Below are 21538 nucleotides of genomic sequence, written 5' to 3'. Positions count from 1 at the left end.
TATGAAAATCCACGGTGGAGCGCGCTCGCCATCTAAAGGAAATTTGGGGTGTTACAATTGGCAATTGCCATTGGAAAATTGCCATATGATTGGCACGGAGATGGACCGCTTTCGGTGGTATTTACAATTGTGTGTATGATTCGTGCTATGCCAATATGTTCCCATGTTATTTTGTCCAAATCAGGGGTGTTTTCCCTTACCTTTGATTATCTTCATCAGAAGGCACTTCCAGAAATCCCAGGTCCATAACAAATGTAGTTTTGTTCTAAAAAGCTCATAATTTATGTCCAAAAAGCTCCGTGTTGTTAGCGCGTCCTGTAGGCTACTCAAAAACATGAACGTTGCCCGCCGGACTTGTCTTCACCAAAGAGGGAAAAAAATATATTTACGTTCGTTCAAACATGTCAAACGTTGTATAGCATAAATCATTAGGGCCTTTTTCAATCAGAACTTCAATAATATTCAAGTTGGACGATTGCATTCTCTTTTAAAACGTATTGGAACGAGAGTACCCAAACATGCACTCGCGCGCCAGAGTCGTATAGGCCATCCGCTTATGACCAACTTTCCAAGCCTCTCTTTGGGTCAGTTTTCACCGGAGAAGACTCAAACCACTTTGTAAAGACTGTTGACATCTAGTGGATGGCGTAGGAAGTGCTCAATGATTAATACGTCCCTGTGTGTTTCAATGGTATAGGCTTAAAAGTAATTCAACACATCAGATATCCACTTCCTGTTAGAATTTGTCTCAGGGTTTTGACTGCCATATGAGTTCTGTTATACTTACAGACACCATTCAAACAGTTTTAGAAAATTCATAGTGTTTTCTATCCAAATGTTAATAATATGCATATCCTAGCTTCTGAGTTGGTGTAGGAGGCAGTTAAAAATGGGCACATATTTTTTTCAAAATTCTCAATACTGCCCCCTAGCCCCAAGAGGTTTTAAGGAAAGCTTTGACTATGCACACTGCCCACAAAATGAGTTGGAAACTGAGCTGCACTTCCTAACCTCCTGCCAAGTGTATGTCCATATTAGAGACACATATTTCCTTCAGATATTTCTCAGATCGGGGACCCACAAACCCAATTTCGATAAACTCCCATATCTATTGGTTGAAACACCACAGTGTGCCATCACAGCAGCAAGATTTGTGACCTGTTGCCACAAGAAAAGGGCAACCAGTGAAGAAAATCATTGCAAATACAACCCATATTTACGTTTAAATAGTTTCCCTTTTGTACTTTAACTATTTGCGAATAATAAGACATTTGGAATGTTTTTATTATTTTGGAACTTTTGTATTGTTTATTTAACTTTTGTTTTTTATCTATTTCACTTGCTTTGGCAATGCAAACACATGTTTCCCATGCCAATAAAGCCCTTAAATTGAATTGAATTGAATTGAGAGAGAGAGAGACAGTGGGAGAGAGATAGAGACATAGAGAGAGAGAGAGAGAGAGAGAGAGAGAGAGAGAGAGAGAGAGAGAGAGAGAGAGAGAGAGAGAGAGAGTGAGAGAGAGAGAGAGAGAGATAGAGACAGAGAAAGAGAGAGACACACACACACACACACAAATAGGGGTGTTTTACCTGTTTGGAGGTCTTCCATGGAGAGAGGTGACCTGCAGAGAAACAAACAGCAAATGCTAGTCCTTTGAGCAGACAGAGAAAAATAACTGTATGATAGGTTATCTTATCATTACAATGGCAGAAGTAAAGAACAGTAGGGAAACTTTGTACAAGAGTCGTTACCAAACAAATATTCAATATCACAGTTACTCTTGGAATCCATACATCGTAGGCTATTACATATAGCACTAGCGGTACCCCGCCCTAAACGGGTGATAAATAATTTGATTCAATGCAATTTACCCCTCCTGCAAATCAAAAATGTGTTTATCTGTTCAGCTTTTTGGTCTCTGGATATTCTCTACCTCAGATATTCTCTACCTATATATGTTATCCATATATATGGCCTATTAAAAAACATAACATTTTGGTAGCTTAACTACAGACAGATTAGAGCCTTCTCTTTTCAGCAGTACACTTAGAAAAAAATGGTTCTTTGGGGTTCTATATTTAAGCAATAAGGCACAAGGGGGTGTGGTATATTGGCAATATACCATGGCTAAGGGCTGTTCTTACGCATGATGCAACAGGAGTTTGGCCATATGTGACTCACCACCTGGATTAGGTTTTATGTAGCAACATTTGAATTTCTGTTTTTTACATTGGATAAAAGTAGAGACTCAGAGCTACAAAATGGTATATCATACACGGCATTTCAGGAAACAATATGAAAGTAATTCTGCTTTCTAGTATATGTGATATATTATATCACATATACTACAGACCCCAGAGGTGCCTTATTGCTTTTATAAACTGATTATCAACTTAATTAGAACAGTACAAACATGTATTTTGTCATACCCATGGTATACAGTCAGATATACCACAGCTTTCAGCCAATCAGCACTTCTTTCGACCACCCAGTTTATAAAGAACCTTTTGGTTCTTTGGATGAGATGATCCTACCCAGTGAAGGCAAAGAACCTTGAGGGTTCTCTCCCTACCACAGAGTGTAATGTGGATTTCAGCAAACAACAGCTAACAAAAGCTAACCCAGTCACATCAAACTCTGAAATGACAGCTAACTCCCTATTAATTAGTTTTAGCTGTTTGCATTGACATGTTTAAATATATATGAATGATGTTGCTGCATGATTTTGCACGGATATGGCCAGCAGCATACCACTCTGCATCCCACTGCTGGCTTGCTTCTGAAGCTAAGCAGGGTTGGTCCTGGTCAGTACCTGGATGGGAGACCAGATGCTACTGGAAGTGGTGTTGGAGGGCCAGTAGGAGGAACTCTTTCCTCTGGTCTAAAAAATATCCCAATGCCCCAGGGCAGTGATTGGGGACACTGCCCTGTGTAGGGTGTTTTTTTCGGATGGGACGTTAAATCAATGCAGCCTACTCAATAACTTTTGATAGCTACTGTTCACAGGCATCCTAAGCTGTATACAGTGTTCCTCACGGAGTCCCTTGAATTCCTATCGGCCCTTGTATTCACGACAGATAATATTCACATTTTTGGTGACTTTAATATTCACATGGAAAAGTCCACAGACCCACTCCAAAAGGCTTTCGGAGCCATCATCAACTTTTGTCCAACATGTCTCCGGACCTAATTGCCAGTCATACCCTGGATGTAGTTTGTCCCGTGGAAACAATATTGTGGTTCTAAATGTTTTTCCTCATAATCCTGAACTATCAGACCACCATTTTATTATGTTTGCAATCACAACAAATAATCTGCTCAGACCCCAACCAAGAACCATCAAAAGCCGTGCTATAAATTCTCTGACAACCCAATGATTCCTAGATGCCCTTCCTGACTCCCTCCACCTACCCAAGGACATTGGAGTACAAAAATCAGTTAATCACCTAACTGAGGATGAAATGTAACCTTGTGTAATACCCTAGATGCAGTCACACTCATACAAACAAAAATCATTTGTCACAAGAAACTAGCTCCCTGGTATACAGAAAATACCTGAGCCCTGAAGCAAGCTTCCAGAAAATTTGAACGGAAATGGCGCTCCACCAAACTGGAAGTCTTCCGACGAGCTTGGAAAGACAGTACCATGCAATAACGAAGAGCCCTCACTGCTGCTCAATCATCCTATTATTTCAACATAATTGAGGAGAATAACCTCTCTGGGGTCGGTGGGACGAAATCGTCCCACCTACGTAACAGCCAGTGGAATCCTGTGGCGCGTTATTCAAATACCTTAGAAATGCTATTACTTCAATTTCTCAAACATATGACTATTTTACACCATTTTAAAGACAAGACTCTCGTTAATCTAACCACACTGTTCAATTTCAAAAAGGCTTTACAACGAAAGCAAAACATTAGATTATGTCAGCAGAGTACCAAGCCAGAAATAATCAGACACCCATTTTTCAAGCTAGCATATAATGTCACATAAACCCAAACCACAGCTAAATGCAGCACTAACCTTTGATGATCTTCATCAGATGACAACCCTAGGACATTATGTTATACAATACATGCATGTTTTGTTCAATCAAGTTCATATTTATATCAAAAACCAGCTTTTTACATTAGCATGTGACGTTCAGAACTAGCATATCCCCCGCAAACTCCCGGTGAATTTACTAAATTACTCACGATAAACGTTCACAAAAAACATAACAATTATTTTAGGAATTATAGATACAGAACTCCTTTATGCATTCGCTATGTCCGATTTTAAAATAGCTTTTCGGTGAAAGCACATTTTGCAATATTCTAAGTAGATAGCCCGGCATCACAGGGCTAGCTATTTACACACCCACCAAGTTTAGCCCTCACCAAAGTCAGATTTACTATAAGAAAAATGTTATTACCTTTGCTGTTCTTCGTCAGAATGCACTCCCAGGACTTCTACTTCAATAACAAATATTGGTTTGGTCCCAAATAATCCATAGTTATATCCAAATAGTGGCGTTTTGTTCGTGCATTCAAGACACTATCCGAAAGGGTAAATAAGGGTTACGCGCCCGACGCGTTTCGTGACAAAAAATGTCTAAATATTCCATCACCGTACTTCGAAGCATGTCAACCGCTGTTTAAAATCAATTTTTATGCCATTACAGCAAAGATCCTACATTTTCAATAAACAGAGCCAAGAAGCCCAAGGAATGGTCAGAGAGGGTACTTCCTGTACAGAATCTTCTCAGGTTTTTGCCTGCCATATGAGTTCTGTTAAACTCACAGACACCATTCAAACAGTTTTAGAAACTTTAGGGTGTTTTCTATCCAAAGCCAATAATTATATGCATATTCTAGTTTCTGGGCAGTAGTAATAACCAGATTAAATCGGGTACGTTTTATATCCGGCCGTGTAAATACTGCCCCCTAGCCCTAACAGGATAAGAACAATCCAACATTTATTTTTTATACTGTCACAAAGCTAACTAAAAAGTAGCATTCCCAAGAGAGGATGGCTTTCACTTCTGCAGTGATGAATTTATGAATTTCTTTGATGAAAAAATCATGATCATGAGAAAGCAAATTTCAGACTCCTCTTTGAATCTGCATATTTCCCCAAACTCAGTTGTCCTGAGTCTGCACAGAACTGCCAGGATCTAGGATCAATGGAGACACTCAAGTTTTTTAATCTTGTATCTCTTGACACATTGATGGAAATTGTCATGGCCTCTAAACCTTCAAGCTGCATACTGGACCCTATTCCAACTAAACTACTGAAAGAGCTACTTCCTGTGCTTGGCACTCCTATGTTGAATTCCTTTACAGGAAGTGGCCTGTCTGACCCCCCGCAAACTTCCAGGGAATTTACTAACAATTTACTAAATTACTCACGATAAACATTCACAAAAAGCATAACAATTATTTTAAAAATTATAGATACAGAACTCCTCTATGCACTCGATATGTCCGATTTTAAAATAGCTTTTTGGTGAAAGCACATTTTGCAATATTCTAAGTACTTAGTGCTCAACATATGTGGGAACTCCTTCAAGACTGTTGAAAAATAATTTCTCATGAAGCTGGTTGAGAGAATGCCAAGGGTGAGCAAAGCTGTCTTCAAGACAAAGGGTAGCTATTTTGAAGAATCAACTAAAATATAACATCAGAAGCCTTATACACACCAGGTCTCCAATGCGCCTTCACAGCCCAGTACATCCTCTGTCACCTCCTTGTACTCTCCCTGAAGTTCGTGTCCCTAGTCCGGTGCATCCTGTGCCTGCTCCTCGCACTTGCCCTGAAGCGCCTGTTCCCAGTCAGGTATGTCCTGTGTCGCCTCCTCACACTCTCCCTGAGGTGCGTGTTTCTAGTCCGGTGCTACCTGTCCCGGCTCCACGCACTAGGCCTCCAGTGAGTCTCTCCAGTCCAATGTGTCCTGTTCCTGATCCCCGCACTCGCCCTGAAGTGCGTGTTACCAGCCTGGCGCCACCTGTGCCAGCCCAACGCATCAGGACTCCAGTGTGCTTTCCCAGTCCGGTGTGTCCTGTTCCTGCTCCCCGCACTCGCCCTGAGATGCGTGTTACCAGTCTGGTGCCACCTGTGCCAGCCAGATGCATCAGGCCTCCAGTGCGCCTGCCCAATCCGGTGTGTCCAGTTCCTGCTCTCTGCACTCGCCCTGAGGTGCGTGTTACCAGTCTGGCGTCACCTGTGCCAGCCCCACGCATCAGGCCTCCAGTGCGCATTCCCAGTCCAGACCTTCCGGCGACAGTTCCCAGTCTGGAGCTTCCTGCGACAGTTCCCAGTCTGGAGCTTCCGGCGAAGTTTTACAGTCTGGAACCTCCTGAGACGGCCCACAGTCCAGCGCCTCCTGAGACGGCCCACAGTCCGGAGGCTCCAGCGACGGCCCACAGTCCGGAGGCTCCAGCGACGGCCCACAGTCCGGAGGCTCCAGCGACGGCCCACAGTCCGGAGGCTCCAGCGACGGCCCACAGTCCGTAGGCTCCAGCGACGGCCCACAGTCCGGAGGCTCCAGCGACGGCCCACAGTCCGGAGGCTCCAGCGACGGCCCACAGTCCGGAGGCTCCAGCGACGGCCCACAGTCCGGAGACTCCAGCGACGGCCCACAGTCCGGAGGCTCCAGCGACGGCCCACAGTCCGGAGGCTCCAGAGACGGCCCACAGTCCGGAGGCTCCAGCTACGGCCCACAGTCCGGAGACTCCAGCTACGGCCCACAGTCCGGAGCCTCCAGCCACGGCCCACAGTCCGGAGCCTCCAGCCACGGCCCACAGTCCGGAGCCTTCAGCGACGGCCCACAGTCCGGAGCCTCCAGCGACGGCCCACAGTATGGAGCCTCCAGCGGGGGCCCACAGTACGGAGCCTCCAGCGGGGGCCCACAGACCGGAGCATCCAGGGACGGCCCACAGTACGGCGCCTCCAGCGGGGGCCCACAGACCGGAGCATCCAGTGACGGCCCACAGTCCGGAGCCTCCAGCGACGGCCCGCAGTCCGGAGCCTCCAGCGACGGCCCGCAGTCCGGAGCCTCCAGCGACGGCCCGCAGTCCGGAGCCTCCAGCAACGGCCCGCAGTCCGGAGCCTCCAGTTTTGCCTAGTTTAAATTTTCTATGTCGTGTGGTTCTAGTTTCTGTTTTTCTATGTTGTTTTTTTTGGGATGATCTCCAATTAGAGGCAGCTGGTCATCGTTGTCTCTAATTGGGGATCATATTTAAATTGTTGTTTTTCCCACTAGGTTTTTTTGGAGATTATTTTGAGGTAGTGAATGTTTCACCTCTTCGTCACGGTTTGCTATTTTGTTTAGTAGTTTATTTGTATGTCTTGCATAGTTTCACAGTTATACTAAAATGTGGAACGATACACACACTGCGCCTTGGTCTCCTTCATCATATGACAAAAACGTGACATAAAGCCGCATATAAACACGGTCTCTTTTTTGCAGTCTTCAGTAAGGCAGCTGCAAAATGCAGGTATTTCAGCCTAGCTCAGTGCTTTTGTGATGGTGGGGCAGCCAGCGGAAAATACAGAGCGTAGGGGTTGGCATTTGTATTTTGTATTTATTACAAAAGGCAGCAGCTACTCTTCCTGGGTTCCAGCAAAATTAAGGCAGATATACATTTTAAGAAACATTACAATTATGGGATTTGTTGTTGTCCCACCCGCATATCAACTAATCAGCATCCAGGATCCAAACAACACATTTTATAATTTAGATTATTACTATAATTGGATTGTCTTAAGAACATTGTGTGTCAATATGCAAGAATAAAGACGCTAAATCTTGGACCTAGCCAGAATTTTACATCTGAAACCGAGCTCAGTATTGTGATCTACCAGCATCTTATCATGCGCGTTAGAGGTGAGGACACCTACACAATGCTAATGAATAGCTGCAGTCAGTATTGGCTCCTAAACGAGTTCTCCCTGCACACATCTACTATGCCAAGTCTGTGGTCAGTGCGACATGGCAGTGGAACCTCACAGACTAGCCTACTGAGTCTTGGCTGGATTCCAGAATGCACCGATTGGCTCCTGGGCCCTCCTGCCCCTCCCATGGCAGTGTGATATGCATTCTCATTGGTGAAGGCGGCTGTCTGTGGTCTCCAGTTGGCTCGATGCTAAAGAGACTGTCAGGGGACGGAGATGTGAACACGACCGGAGCTTAGTGGACACTGGCGACATGCCAACGCTGGGGTAGTCAAACAAAGGAACACATATATTTATACACACACACGGACAGTCTGACGCCTATTGTGAGTAATTCCGAGCCCTGTCAGTCTTTTACCCTGCAGCCAGTTACCCCGAGGCATTCGGTGTACATCTGTGTGTGTGTGTTTGTGTAAGTGTGTGCGTTCGGTGTGTCAGGCTGATATTCTATTTAGGGCCATTGCCCTGAGCTGTTTGATGTAGGGGAGACACCGGGTGGGATGGTGTGTGTGTGTGTGTGTGTGTGTGTGTGTGTGTGTGTGTGTGTGTGTGTGTGTGTGTGTGTGTGTGTGTGTGTGTGTGTGTGGAGAGACTGGGTTGAAGGGATGGGAGGGTGGCAATGGGGGAGGGTAAACGGTTTATCATGCCAGGTAGAATGTAGACCCTGAGTGTGTGTGTGTGTCTCTCTGTGTGTGTGTGTGTGTGTGTGTGTGTGTGTGTGTGTGTGTGTGTGTGTGTGTGTGTGTGTGTGTGTGTGTGTGTGTGTGTGTGTGTGTGTGTGTGTGTGTGTGTGTGTGTGTGTGTTGGTGAGTAGTGCAGACAAGCAGCTAGGTCACCAGTGATACAAGTCACTATTCAACGTCCATCCATGTCTGAGGATGTCAAGAGATGACGTGGAAACCGGCGCTAGGGGAACAGTGAAGACTGTTGCTTTCAAGTAGGTTTCAGTTTTGCTAGCTGGATGGTGATGGTGGATGGGCTCAGCATCTGCCTCTGACTCATAGGTTGCATGTTCAAATCCAGTATTTGAAAGTTATTTTTGTTTTAAGCCTATCCCAAACCTTAACCCTTACCTTAAGCACTCAGAGTTAATGCCTAACCTTAAGATTTCAGAGTCAATACCTAAACTTAACCCTAACCTTAATTTGGAGTTAATGCCTAAACTTAACCTTAAACACTTCGATTTGAGTTTACAAACATGGATGAACATATAATTCTGACGTGAGACTGTGAGATCTAGTTGCACACAAGAGCATGGTGAGTAGTGAGTTTGTCACATGTACACTAGATAGAATGAGGGTATAGATAATTGCACACTGTAATATTAAAAACTGAAAATAAACATCACATAAAACCCCGTAGATAGAGATGTGCATGATGAAGATTCATTCGTAAACCTAAATTTTATTTTTAGAATTTAGGTTTGAGATAAAACTGATGGTTAGGAATATTAGTGGTTGAAATTCCATTAGAATGCACAGTACCTCCCTCCTTTATGACATGGCCAGATCCAGACAGTGACTGGTGAATTAGAATGTGCTTTGAATAATATAGCTGTGGTGTTGAAAGTCAACCACCAGATGGCGTGTATTAGCGCTGCACGGATGATGAGATGTGCTAGATTGTTCAACCTGTCAGCTGTGAAAGACACTCACACATAGACCACACACACACAGACATGCCCTCTCTCCACTGGGATTCTCTGCCTCTAACCCTATTACAGGGGCTGAGTCACTGGCTTACTGGTGTTCTTCCATACCGTCCATGGGAGGGGTGCGTCACTTGAGTGGGTTGAGTCACTGACGTGGTCTTCCTGTCTGGGTTGGCGCCCCCCCTTGGGTTGTGCCATGGCGGAGATCGTTGTGGGCTATACTCGGCCTTGTCTTAGGACGGTAAGTTGGTGGTTGGAGACATCCCTCTAGTGGTGTGGGGGCTGTGCTTTGGCAAAGTGGGTGGGGTTATATCCTGCCTGTTTGGCCCTGTCCGGGGGTATCATCGGATGGGGCCACAGTGTCTTCTGATCCCTCCTGTCTCAGCCTCCAGTATTTATGCTGCAGTAGTTTATGTGTCGGGGGGCTAGGGTCAGTCTGTTACATCTGGAGTATTTCTCTTGTCTTATCCGGTGTCCTGTGTGAATTTGAATATGCTCTCTCTAATTCTCTTTCTCTCTTTCTCTTTCTCTCTTTCTTTCTTTCTCTAGGAGGACCTGAGCCCTAGGACCATGCCTCAGGACTACCTGGCATGATGACTCCTTGCTGTTCCCAGTCCACCTGGCCGTGCTGCTGCTCCAGTTTCAACTGTTCTGCCTGCGGCTATGGAACCCTGACCTGTTCACCGGACGTGCTTGTTGCACCCTCGACAACTACTATGATTATTATTATTTGACCATGCTGGTCATTTATGAACATTTTAACATCTTGACCATGTTGTGTTATAATATCCACCCTGCACAGCCAGAAGAGGACTGGCCACCCCTCATAGCCTGGTTCCTCTCTAGGTTTCTTCCGAGGTTTTTGTCCTTTCTAGGGAGTTTTTCCTAGGGAGTTTTTCCTAGCCACCGTGCTTCTTTCACATGCATTGCTTGCTGTTTGGGGTTTTAGGCTGGGTTTCTGTGCAGCACTTTGAGATATCAGCTGATGTACGAAGGGCTATATAAATAAATTTGATTTGATGTATCCACGAACTCACATACAAACACACACACTCACACACGCACAGGAAACAGTCCAGTTTCCAATTGGCTACTCAGTGTAGCGCTCGCTGCCACTGTTTTACAACATGTTCCGATATTACACAGTCAATTGAATTACTAACAGTCAAAATGTGCCAATAACATATTTTGAGTCAGTCCCAGTCAGCCAGTACTACAATATTGATCACATTATCCAACTCACAAAATATGATCACTATGATTATTGAAACAGGAACTTTTCCAGTGTTTGTGTGTGTGTTTATGTGTGTTTTTTAGTGCGTGTGCGTTCGAGTGCATGTGTGTGTGCATCTGTGTGTGTCTACGAGCAGTTATTGAGTGTTAGTTAGATCTGGGTGTAGAGACTTACATGTGTATCAGGAACAGCTAGCTGTAATAAAAAACACACATTTGTGAGTATAAATAAATTAACTAAGCTGTAAATAAATGAACTCTGTGCATTGAAACTTGTCACTTGGAGTGCTGCCCATTTTTGGCTTTTTCCCCTTTTCCTCCCTTTTCCTCACGCCATGGCTAACAGACAGCAGCTGTGACATTATGTCCATCCCACAATCCTCTGTGCCTGGCCATCACAGAGACAAGCATGGGAGCCTGGTTGAGTGTGTGTTTGTGTTTACAGTGGTTCCTCCTTTAAAAGTTGTGAGCTTACACCGCGGTTCTTAGAGGTACCCAGCGTCACGGCTTCATTGCTCCAGACCACCACAAGGGGGAGTTAGAGCACTCATTATGCATTTGGGTCCCAAGGTTTTTATATGACCAATCATATTGAGTGGTTCCAATGATGAATTTGATGCGAGCCACCTGTCCCTTGTGACTTTCTTCAGCAAAGATGGCTGACAAAATATTACGGAGGAAGCAAATGTAAGTAGTTATAACGTCATAACGAGTCAAACAAAACATGTACAATTGAGAGGAATATGTTAATTAATGTAGAGACAAACGATTGTGCATATTTATTTGTCATAAAGTTTATTTACAAAAATTGCTATTTAGCAAAATAAAATTCAGTCATATCCAATAAAAGGTGTATCAAACTCCATTATTTGATTTATGCTGTGTCTGCATGTACGTATTACAATTATACACTTCAACAGTGTTTACCATTCCTGCTCCTGGGACATCAATGATTACACATTGTAACTATGCAATAGACTAGAAACATGATTTAAGTAAAGGCTGATTTGTAATTCATATATACAGAATATACAGTACATCCTGCCATTACGCCCACAAGTGTGCTGAATGACGCATGGAAGAGAGCGAGGAACGAGAAGGGAGTAACAATCCAGGCTATTTGCTCTGAGACCGGCATAATAATGTAACGAAACAAGCAGGGAGCAGGTTTCGAACCCTCAACATTTCAGCCCAAAGTTCAGGACGCTATCGACTGTGCCCAAATGTATTAATTGGGGTTGGGGTCGATTGTAGCTAAAAACACTTTATCAATTGAAGTTAGAAGCAAAAGCCTAAAACTATTTTAGCACCGTTTCATGCTGATCTGAGACAAGCATGGGGACTCTGAGACAAGCCTACTCCTTTTACCCCGTCGGGGATTTGAATCCCGGTCTCTCATCCGCTAAATAAATCTTTAGAGCTCGTGCTGCTAGGTGACCTAAACTGGGGCATGCTTAACCTGTTGGGGCTAGGGGGCAGTATTTGCACGGCTGGATAAAAAAAATGTACCCGATTTAATCTGGTTACTAATCCTACCCAGTAACTAGAATATGCATATACTTATTATATATGGATAGAAAACACTCTAAAGTTTCTAAAACTGTTTGAATGGTGTCTGTGAGTATAACAGAACTCATTTGGCAGGCAAAACCCTGAGACATTTTCTGACAGGAAGTGGATACCTGATGCGTTGTATTACCTTTAAACCTATGCCATTGAAAAACACAGGGGCTGAGGAATATTTTGGCACTTCCTATTGCTTCCACTAGATGTCACCAGCCTTTACAAAGTGTTTTGAGTCTTCTGGAGGGAGATCTGACCGAACAAGAGCCATGGAACGATGATGGCCCATTAGACACCTGGCGCGCGAGTTCATGTTGGGTACCCTCGTTCCAATACGTTATAAAAGAGTATGCATTCGTCCACCTTGAATATTATTCATGTTCTGGTTAAAAAAGGCCCTAATGATTTATGCTATACAACGTTTGACATGTTTGAACGAACGTAAATATATTTTTTCCCCTCGTTCATGAAGTGAAGTCCGGCGGGCTTAGCTCATGTGCTAACAAGACGGAGATTTTTGGACATAAATGATGAGCTTTTTTGAACAAAACTACATTCGTTATGGACCTGTGATACCTGGAAGTGACATCTGATGAAGAGAATCAAAGGTAATGGATTATTTACATAGTATTTTCGATTTTAGATCTCCCCAACATGGCGGCTAGTCTGTATCGCAACGCGTATTTTTCTGGGCGCAGTGCTCAGATTATTGCAAAGTGTGATTTCCCAGTAAGGTTATTTTTAAATCTGGCAAGTTTATTGCGTTCAAGAGATGTAAATCTATAATTCTTTAAATGACAATATAATATTTTACCAATGTTTTCTAATTTTAATTATTTAATTTGTGATGCTGACTTGACTGCCGGTTATTGGAGGGAAACGATTTCCTCAACATCAATGCCATAGTAAAACGCTGTTTTTGGATATAAATATGAACTTGATAGAACTAAAAATGCATGCATTGTCTAACATAATGTCCTAGGAGTGTCATCTGATGGAGATTGTAAAAGGTTAGTGCATCATTTTAGCTGGTTTTATGGTTTTGGTGACCCTGTCTTTGAATTGACAAAACATTACACACAACTCTTGTAAATGTACTGTCCTAACATACTCTAAATTTATGCTTTCGCCGTAAAACCTTTTTGAAATCGTAAAACGTGGTTAGATTAAGGAGATGTTTATCTTTCAAAGGGTGTAAAATAGTTGTATGTTTGAAAAATTTGAATTTTGACATTTATTTGGATTCAAATTTGCCGCTCTTGAAATGCACCTGCTGTTGATGGAGTGCACCACGGGGGGGACGCTAGCGTCCCACCTAGCCCATAGAGGTTAACACCCCAGCCATCCTACAATCTAAGCTTGATGCCCTCAATCTCACACAAATGATCAATGAACCTACCAGGTACCACCCCAAAGCCGTAAACAAGGTCAACCTCATAGATATCATCCTAACCAACTTGCCCTCTAAATACACCTCTGCTGTTTTCAACCAAGGTCTCAGCGATCACTACCTCATTGCCTGCATCCGTAATGGGTCAGCGGTCAAACGACCTCCACTCATCACTGTCAAACGCTCCCTGAATCATTTCAGTGAGCAAGCCTTTCTTATCGACCTGGCCCGGGTATCCTGGAAGGATATTGACCTCATCCCGTCAGTAGAGGATGCCTGGTTATTTTTTTTAAATGCCTTCCTCACCATCTTAAATAAGCATGCCCCATTCAAGAAATTTAGAACCAGGAACAGATATAGCCCTTGGTTCTCTCCAGACCTGACTGCCCTTAACCAACACAAAAACATCCTGTGGCGTTCTGCATTAGCATGGAACAGCCCCCGTGATATGCAACTTTTCAGGGAAGTTAAAAACCAATATACACAGGCAGTTAGAAAAGCCAAGGCTAGCTTTTTGAAGCAGAAATTTGCTTCCTGCAACACAAATTCAAAAAAGTTATGGGACACTGCAAAGTCCATGGAGAATAAGAACACCTCCACCCAGCTGCCCACTGCACTGAGGATAGGAAACTCTGTCACCTCTGATAAATCCATTGAGAATTTCAATAAGCATTTTTCTACAACTGGCCATGCTTTCCACCTGGCTACCCCTACCGTGGTCAACAACACTGCACCCCCACAGCTACTCGCCCAAGCCTTCCCCATTTCTCATTCTCTCAAATCCAGTCAGCTGATGTTCTGAAAGAGCTGCAAAATCTGGACCCCTACAAATCAGCCGGGCTAGACAATCTGGACCCTTCCTTTCTTTCTAAAATGATCTGCCGAAATTGTTGCAACCCCTATTACTAGCTTGTTCAACCTCTCTTTCATGTCGTCTGAGATTTCAAAAGATTGGAAAGCAGCTGCTGTCATCCCCCTCTTCAAAGGAGGGGACACCCTTGACCCAAACTGCTACAGACCTATATCTATCCTACTCTGCCTTTCTAAGGTCCGAAAGCCAAGTCAACAAACAGATTACCGACCATTTTGAATCCCACCGCACCTTCTCCGCTATGCAATCTGGTTTCAGAGCTGGTCATGGGTGCACCTCAGCCACGCTCAAGGTCCTAAACGATATCATAACCACCATCGATAAGAAACAATAGTGTGTATTCGTCGACCTGGCCAAGGCTTTCGACTCTGTCAATCACCACATCCTCATCGGCAGAATCAATAGCCTTGGTTTCTCAAATGATTGCCTCGCCTGGTTCACCAACTACTTCTCTGATAGAATTCAATGTTTCAAATCGGATGGCCTGTTGTCCGGGCCTCTGGTCTCTATGGGGGTGCCACAGGGTTCAGTTCTTGGGCCAACTCTTTTCTCTGTATACATCAATGATGTCGCTCTTGCTTCTGGTGAGTCTCTGATCCACCTCTACGCAGACGACACCATTCTGTATACTTCTGGCCCTTCTTTGGACACTGTGTTAACCTGTTGGGGCTAGGGGGCAGTATTTTCACGGCTGGATAAAAAAACGTACCCGATTTAATCTGGTTACTAATCCTACCCAGTAACTAGAATATGCATATACTTATTATATATGGATAGAAAACACCCTAAAGTTTCTAAAACTGTTTGAATGGTGTCTGTGAGTATAACAGAACTCATTTGGCAGGCAAAACCCTGAGACATTTTCTGACAGGAAGTGGATACCTGATGTGTTGAATTACCGTTAAGCCTATGCCATTGAAACACACAGGGGTTGATTAATGTTTTGCCACTTCCTATTGCTTCCACTAGATGTCACCAGCCTTTACAAAGTGTTTTGAGTCTTTTACTGTGAGATCTGACCGAACAAGAGCCATGGAACGGTGATGGCCGATTAGACTCTGGCGCGCGAGTTCATGTTGGGTACCCTCGTTCCAATACGTTATAAAAGAGAATGCATTCGTCCACCTTGAATATTATTCATGTTCTGGTTAAAAAAGGCACTAATGATTTATGCTATACAACGTTTGACATGTTTGAACGAACGTAAATATATTTTTTCATGACGAGAAGTCCGGCTGGCTTAGATCATGTGCTAACAACACGGAGCTTTTTGGATAAACTACATTCGTTATGGACCTGGGATTCCTGGAAGTGACATCTGATGAAGAGAATCAAAGGTAATGGATTATTTACATAGTATTTTCGATTTTAGATCTCTCCAACATGGCCGTTTGTCTGTATAGCAAAGCATATTTTTCTGGGCGCAGTGCTCAGATTATTGCAAAGTGTGATTTCCCAGTAAGGTTATTTTTAAATCTGGCAAGTTGATTGCGTTCAAGAGATGTAAATCTATAATTCTTTAAATGACAATATAATATTTTACCAATGTTTTCTAATTTTAATTATTTAATTTCTGACGCTGACTTGACTGCCGGTTATTGGAGGGAAACGATTTCCTCAACATCAATGCCATAGTAAAACGCTGTTTTTGTATATAAATATGAACTTGATAGAACTAAAAATGCATGCATTGTCTAACATAATGTCCTAGGAGTGTCATCTGATGGAGATTGTAAAAGGTTAGTGCATCATTTTAGCTGGTTTTATGGTTTTGGTGACCCTGTCTTTGACTTGACAAAACATTACACACAACTCTTGTAAATGTACTGTCCTAACATACTCTAAATTTATGCTTTCGCCGTAAAACCTTTTTGAAATCGTAAAACGTGGTTAGATTAAGGAGATGTTTATCTTTCAAATGGTGTAACATAGTTGTATTTTTGAAAAATTTGAATTTTGACATTTATTTGGATTCAAATTTGCCGCTCTTGAAATGCACCTGCTGTTGATGGAGTGCACCACGGGTGGCACGCTAGCGTCCCACCTAGCCCCAAGAGGTTAACAACCCTCCAGACGAGCTTCAATGCCATACAACTCTCCTTCCGTGGCCTCCAACTGCTCTTAAATACAAGTAAAACTAAATGCATGCTCTTCAACCGATCGCTGCCTGCACTTGCCCGCCTGTACAGCATCACTATTCTGGACGGTTCTGACTTAGAATATGTGGACAAATACAAATACCTAGGTGTCTGGTTAGACTGTAAGCTCTCCTTCCAGACTCACATCAAACATCTCCAATCCAAAGTTAAATCTAGAATTGGCTTCCTATTTCACAACAAAGCATCCTTCACTCATGCTGCCAAACATATCCTCGTACAACTGACCAACCTACCGATCCTCGACTTCGGCGATGTCATTTACAAAATAGCCTCCAGTGCCCTACTCAATAAACTGGATGCAGTCTATCACAGTGCCATCCGTTTTGTCACCAAAGCCCCATATACTACCCACCACTGCGACATGTACGCTCTCATTGGGTGGCCTTCGCTTCATACTCGTCGCAAACCCACTGGCTCAAGGTCATCTACAAGACCCTGCTAGGTAAAGTCCCCCCTTATCTCTGCTCACTGGTCACCATAACAGCATCCACCTATAGCACGCGCTCCAGCAGGTATATCTCTCTGGTCACCCCCAAAGCCAATTCCTCCTTCGGCAGTCTCTCCTTCCAATTCTCTGCTGCCAATGACTGGAACGAACTACAAGAATCTCTGAAACTGGAAACACTTATCTGCCTCACTAGCTTTAACCTCTCTAGGCTAGGCGGGACGAATTCGTCCCACCTACGTAACAGCCACGGCTATCCTGTGGCGCGATTTTCAAAACCTTAAAAATCCTATTACTTCAATTTCTCAAACATATGACTATTTTACAGCCATTTAAAGATAAGACTCTCGTTAATCTAACCACACTGTCTGATTTCAAAAAGGCTTTACAACGAAAGCAAAACATTAGATTATGTCAGCAGAGTACCAAGCCAGAAATAATCAGACACCCATTTTTCAAGCCAGCATATAATGTCACCAAAACCCAGAAGACAGCTAAATGCAGCACTCACCTTTGATGATCTTCATCAGATGACAACCCTAGGACATTATGTTATACAATACATGCATGTTTTGTTCAATCAAGTTCATATTTATATCAAAAACCAGCTTTTTACATTAGCATGTGACGTTCAGAACTAGCATTCCCCCGCAAACTTCCGGGGAATTCGCTAACATTTTAGCACTCGATATGTCCGATTTTAAAATAGCTTTTTGGTGAAAGCACATTTTGCAATATTCTAAGTACATAGCCCAGGCATCACGGGCTCGCTATTTAGACACCCGGCAAGTTTAGCACTCACCATAATCATATTTACTATTATAAAAATTTCATTACCTTTTGTTGTCTTCGTCAGAATACACACCCAGGACAGCTACTTCAATAACAAATGTTGGTTTGGTCCAAAATAATCCATCGTTATATCCGAATAGCGGCGTTTTGTTCGTGCGTTCCAGACACTATCCGAAATAGTAAAGAAGTGTCACGCGCATGGCGCAATTCGTGACAATAAAATTCTAAGTATTCCATTACCGTACTTCGAAGCATGTCAATCGCTGTTTAAAATCAATTTTTACGACATTTTTCTCGTAGAAAAGCGATAATATTCCGACAGGGAATCTCCTTTTCGGCAAACAGAGGAAAAAATCCCAAAGGCGGGGGCGGTCGGGGTCACGCGCATAAGCTAGTGTCACTTGATGGGCCACTTGAGAAAGGCGATAATGTGTTTCAGCCTGGGGCTGGAATGACGACATTCTGTTTTTTCCCGGGCTCTGAGCGCCTATGGACGACGTGGGAAGTGTCACGTTAGAGCAGAGATCCTTAGTAAATGATAGAGATGGAAAAGAAGTTCAACAAATGGTCAGACAGGCCACTTCCTGTAAAGGAATCTCTCAGGTTTTGACCTGCCATTTGAGTTCTGTTATACTCACAGACACCATTCAAACAGTTTTAGAAAATTTAGGGTGTTTTCTATCCATATGTAATAAGTATATGCATATTCTAGTTACTGAGTAGGAGTGGTAACCAGATTAAATCGGGTATGTTTTTTATCCAGCCGTGTCAATGCTGCCCCCTAGCCCTAACAGGTTAAGCACCAGCTGTCAGAGCAGCTCACAGATCACTGCACCTGTACATAGCCCATCTATAATTTAGCCCATACAACTACCTCTTCCCCTACAGTATTTATTTATTTATTTATTTTGCTCCTTTGCACCCCATTATTTCTATTTCGCACTTTCTTCCACTGCAAATCTACCATTCCAGTGTTTTGCTTTCTGTATTGTATTTACTTTGCCACCATGGCCTTTTTTGCCTTTACCTCCCTTATCTCACCTCATTTGCTCACATTGTTTATAGACCTATTTTTCTACTGTATTATTGACTGTATGTTTGTTTTACTCCATGTGTAACTCTGTGTTGTTGTATGTGTCGAACTGCTTTGCTTTATCTTGGCCAGGTCGCAATTGTAAATTAGAACTTGTTCTCAACTTTTCTACCTGGTTAAATAAAGGTGAAATAAAAAAATAAAAATAAAATATATATATCCCAGTACTGTACTGCTGACCGTCACGTTGTACAGCGCCATATTTTCCGTTCCATCCTAACAGAAACCCAGAGGGTTTTACATTTTTCATGGAATAGAAACACCATAATATTAATAAAATGAATTAAGTAAGTACCAGTCAAAGGTTTGGACACTGACTTATTCCAGGATTTTTCTATATTTTTACTATTTTCTGCATTGTAGAATAACAGTGAAGACAACTGTAGAATGTGTAGCCCGTCATGCAAATGTTTCCTATAAGCAGGACAATAGACTTTTTATAACCCGGCTACTGTTGTGAAAATCCCTCAACTTGCAATGTATTCGATGCTTAACTTGTTGGGGATAGGGGGCAGTATTGACACGGCTGGATAAAAAATGTACCCGATTTAATCTGGTTACTACTCCTGCCCAGTAACTAGAATATGCATATAATTATTGGCTTTGGATAGAAAACACCCTAAAGTTTCTAAAACTGTTTGAATGGTGTCTGTGAGTATAACAGAACTCCTATGGCAGGCCAAAACCTGAGAAGATTTCAAGCAGGAAGTGGCCTGTCTGAGAAGTAGTGTTTCATCTTGGCTATTTTTATTGAAGACTCAGGATCTGTGCAATAACGTGACACTTCCTACGTCGTCCATAGGGTCTCAGAGCCCTGGAAAACGTTGAACGATATCGAGGCAGGCTCTGGCTGAAACACTTTATCGCTTTTGGCAAGTGGCCACTCAGAGTACTATGGGCTTAGGCGCGTGCCCGCTTCGATCGAATGCTTTGTTTTCCTTTGTCTGTTTATCTAAACGCAGATTCCCGGTTGGAATATTATCGCTTTTTTATGCGAAAAATGGCATAAAAATTGATTTTAAACAGCGGTTAACATGCTTTGAAGTACGGTAATGGAATATTTAGAATTCTTTTGTCACGAACTGCGCCATGCTCGTCACCCTTATTTAGCCTTTAGGATAGTGTCTAGAACGCACTAACAAAACGCCGCTGTTTGGATATAACGATGGATTATTTTGGACCAAACCAACATTTGTTATTGAAGTAGAAGTCCTGGGAGTGCATTCTGACGAAGACAACAAAGGTAAGAACATTTTTCTTATAGTAAATCTGACTTTGATGAGTGCTAAACCTGCTGGGTGTCTAAATAGCTAGCCCTGTGATGCCGGGCTATCTACTGAGAATATTGCAAAATGTGCTTTCACCGAAAAGCTATTTTAAAATCGGACATATCGAGTGCATAGAGGAGTTCTGTATCTATAATTCTTAAAATAATTGTTATGCTTTTTGTGAACGTTTATCGTGAGTAATTTAGTAAATTCACTGGCAGTGTTCGGTGGGAATGCTAGTCACATGCTAGTCACATGCTAATGTAAAAAGCTGGTTTTTGATATAAATATGAACTTGATTGAACAAAACATGCCTGTATTGTATAACATAATGTCCTAGGGTTGTCATCTGATGAAGATCATCAAAGGTTAGTGCTACATTTAGCTGTGGTTTGGGTTTATGTGACATTATATGCTAGCTTGAAAAATGGGTGTCTGATTATTTCTGGCTCGGTACTCTGCTGACATAATCTAATGTTTTGCTTTCGTTGTAAAGCCTTTTTGAAATCGGACAGCCTCTTCACGTGCACGCATGCGCCCGTCTCATTGTTCTCAGATCGACCACTTACCAAATGCGCTACTGTTTTTCAGCCATGGGCTGCAAAGTCATCATCCAACGTTCTGGCGCCCTCTGAGAGCCTATGGCAGCCGTTGGAAGTGTCACGTTACAGCAGAGATCCTCAGTTTTCAATAAAGAGAGTGTAGAAGGCCAAGAAATGGTCAGAGAGGGCACTTCCTGTACAGAATCTTCTCAGGTTTTTGCCTGCCATATGAGTTCTGTTATACTCACAGACACCATTCAAACAGTTTTAGAAACTTTAGGATGTTTTCTATCCAAATCTACTAATTATATTCATATTCTAGTTTCTGGGCAGTAGTAATAACCAGATTAAATCGGGTACGTTTTTTATCCGGATGTGAAAATACTGCCCCCTACCCTAGAGAGGTTAAGTACTCTAAAGTGTTACATTTCTAACTCAAAACAGCAGTACAGTATTTCTTGATCAACATCTTCATGCATTCGTTAATGAATTGGTGTTAGGCTACCATAGGTTGTGTAAACAGTTGTTATGGATTTTATGCTGTGCGTCACATGTGTCCGTGCCAGTTCTGTGTGGCAGCCCGAAGTGCGGCCAG

General features: G+C 42.9%; 1 protein-coding gene across 3 annotated transcripts in view; it reads right to left on the bottom strand.

Annotated features, from left to right (window-relative positions):
- The window catches only part of LOC106591140 (membrane-associated guanylate kinase, WW and PDZ domain-containing protein 2), a 401362-nt gene that overhangs the window by 189849 nt on the left and 189975 nt on the right, over positions 1-21538 (bottom strand). For all 3 annotated transcript variants that reach the window (XM_082957127.1, XM_082957128.1, XM_082957129.1), the window contains exon 12: positions 1591-1622. In XM_082957127.1, the coding sequence (XP_082813253.1) occupies positions 1591-1622 (32 nt within the window). The remainder of the gene's footprint in view (positions 1-1590; positions 1623-21538) is intronic.

The sequence above is a fragment of the Salmo salar genome, chromosome 10 (genome assembly GCF_965601325.2).
Source record: "Salmo salar chromosome 10, fSalSal1, whole genome shotgun sequence".
NCBI lineage: Eukaryota > Metazoa > Chordata > Actinopteri > Salmoniformes > Salmonidae > Salmo > Salmo salar.
Note: the sequence above shows the minus strand (reverse complement) of the source record. Positions and strands in the feature narration are given on the sequence as shown.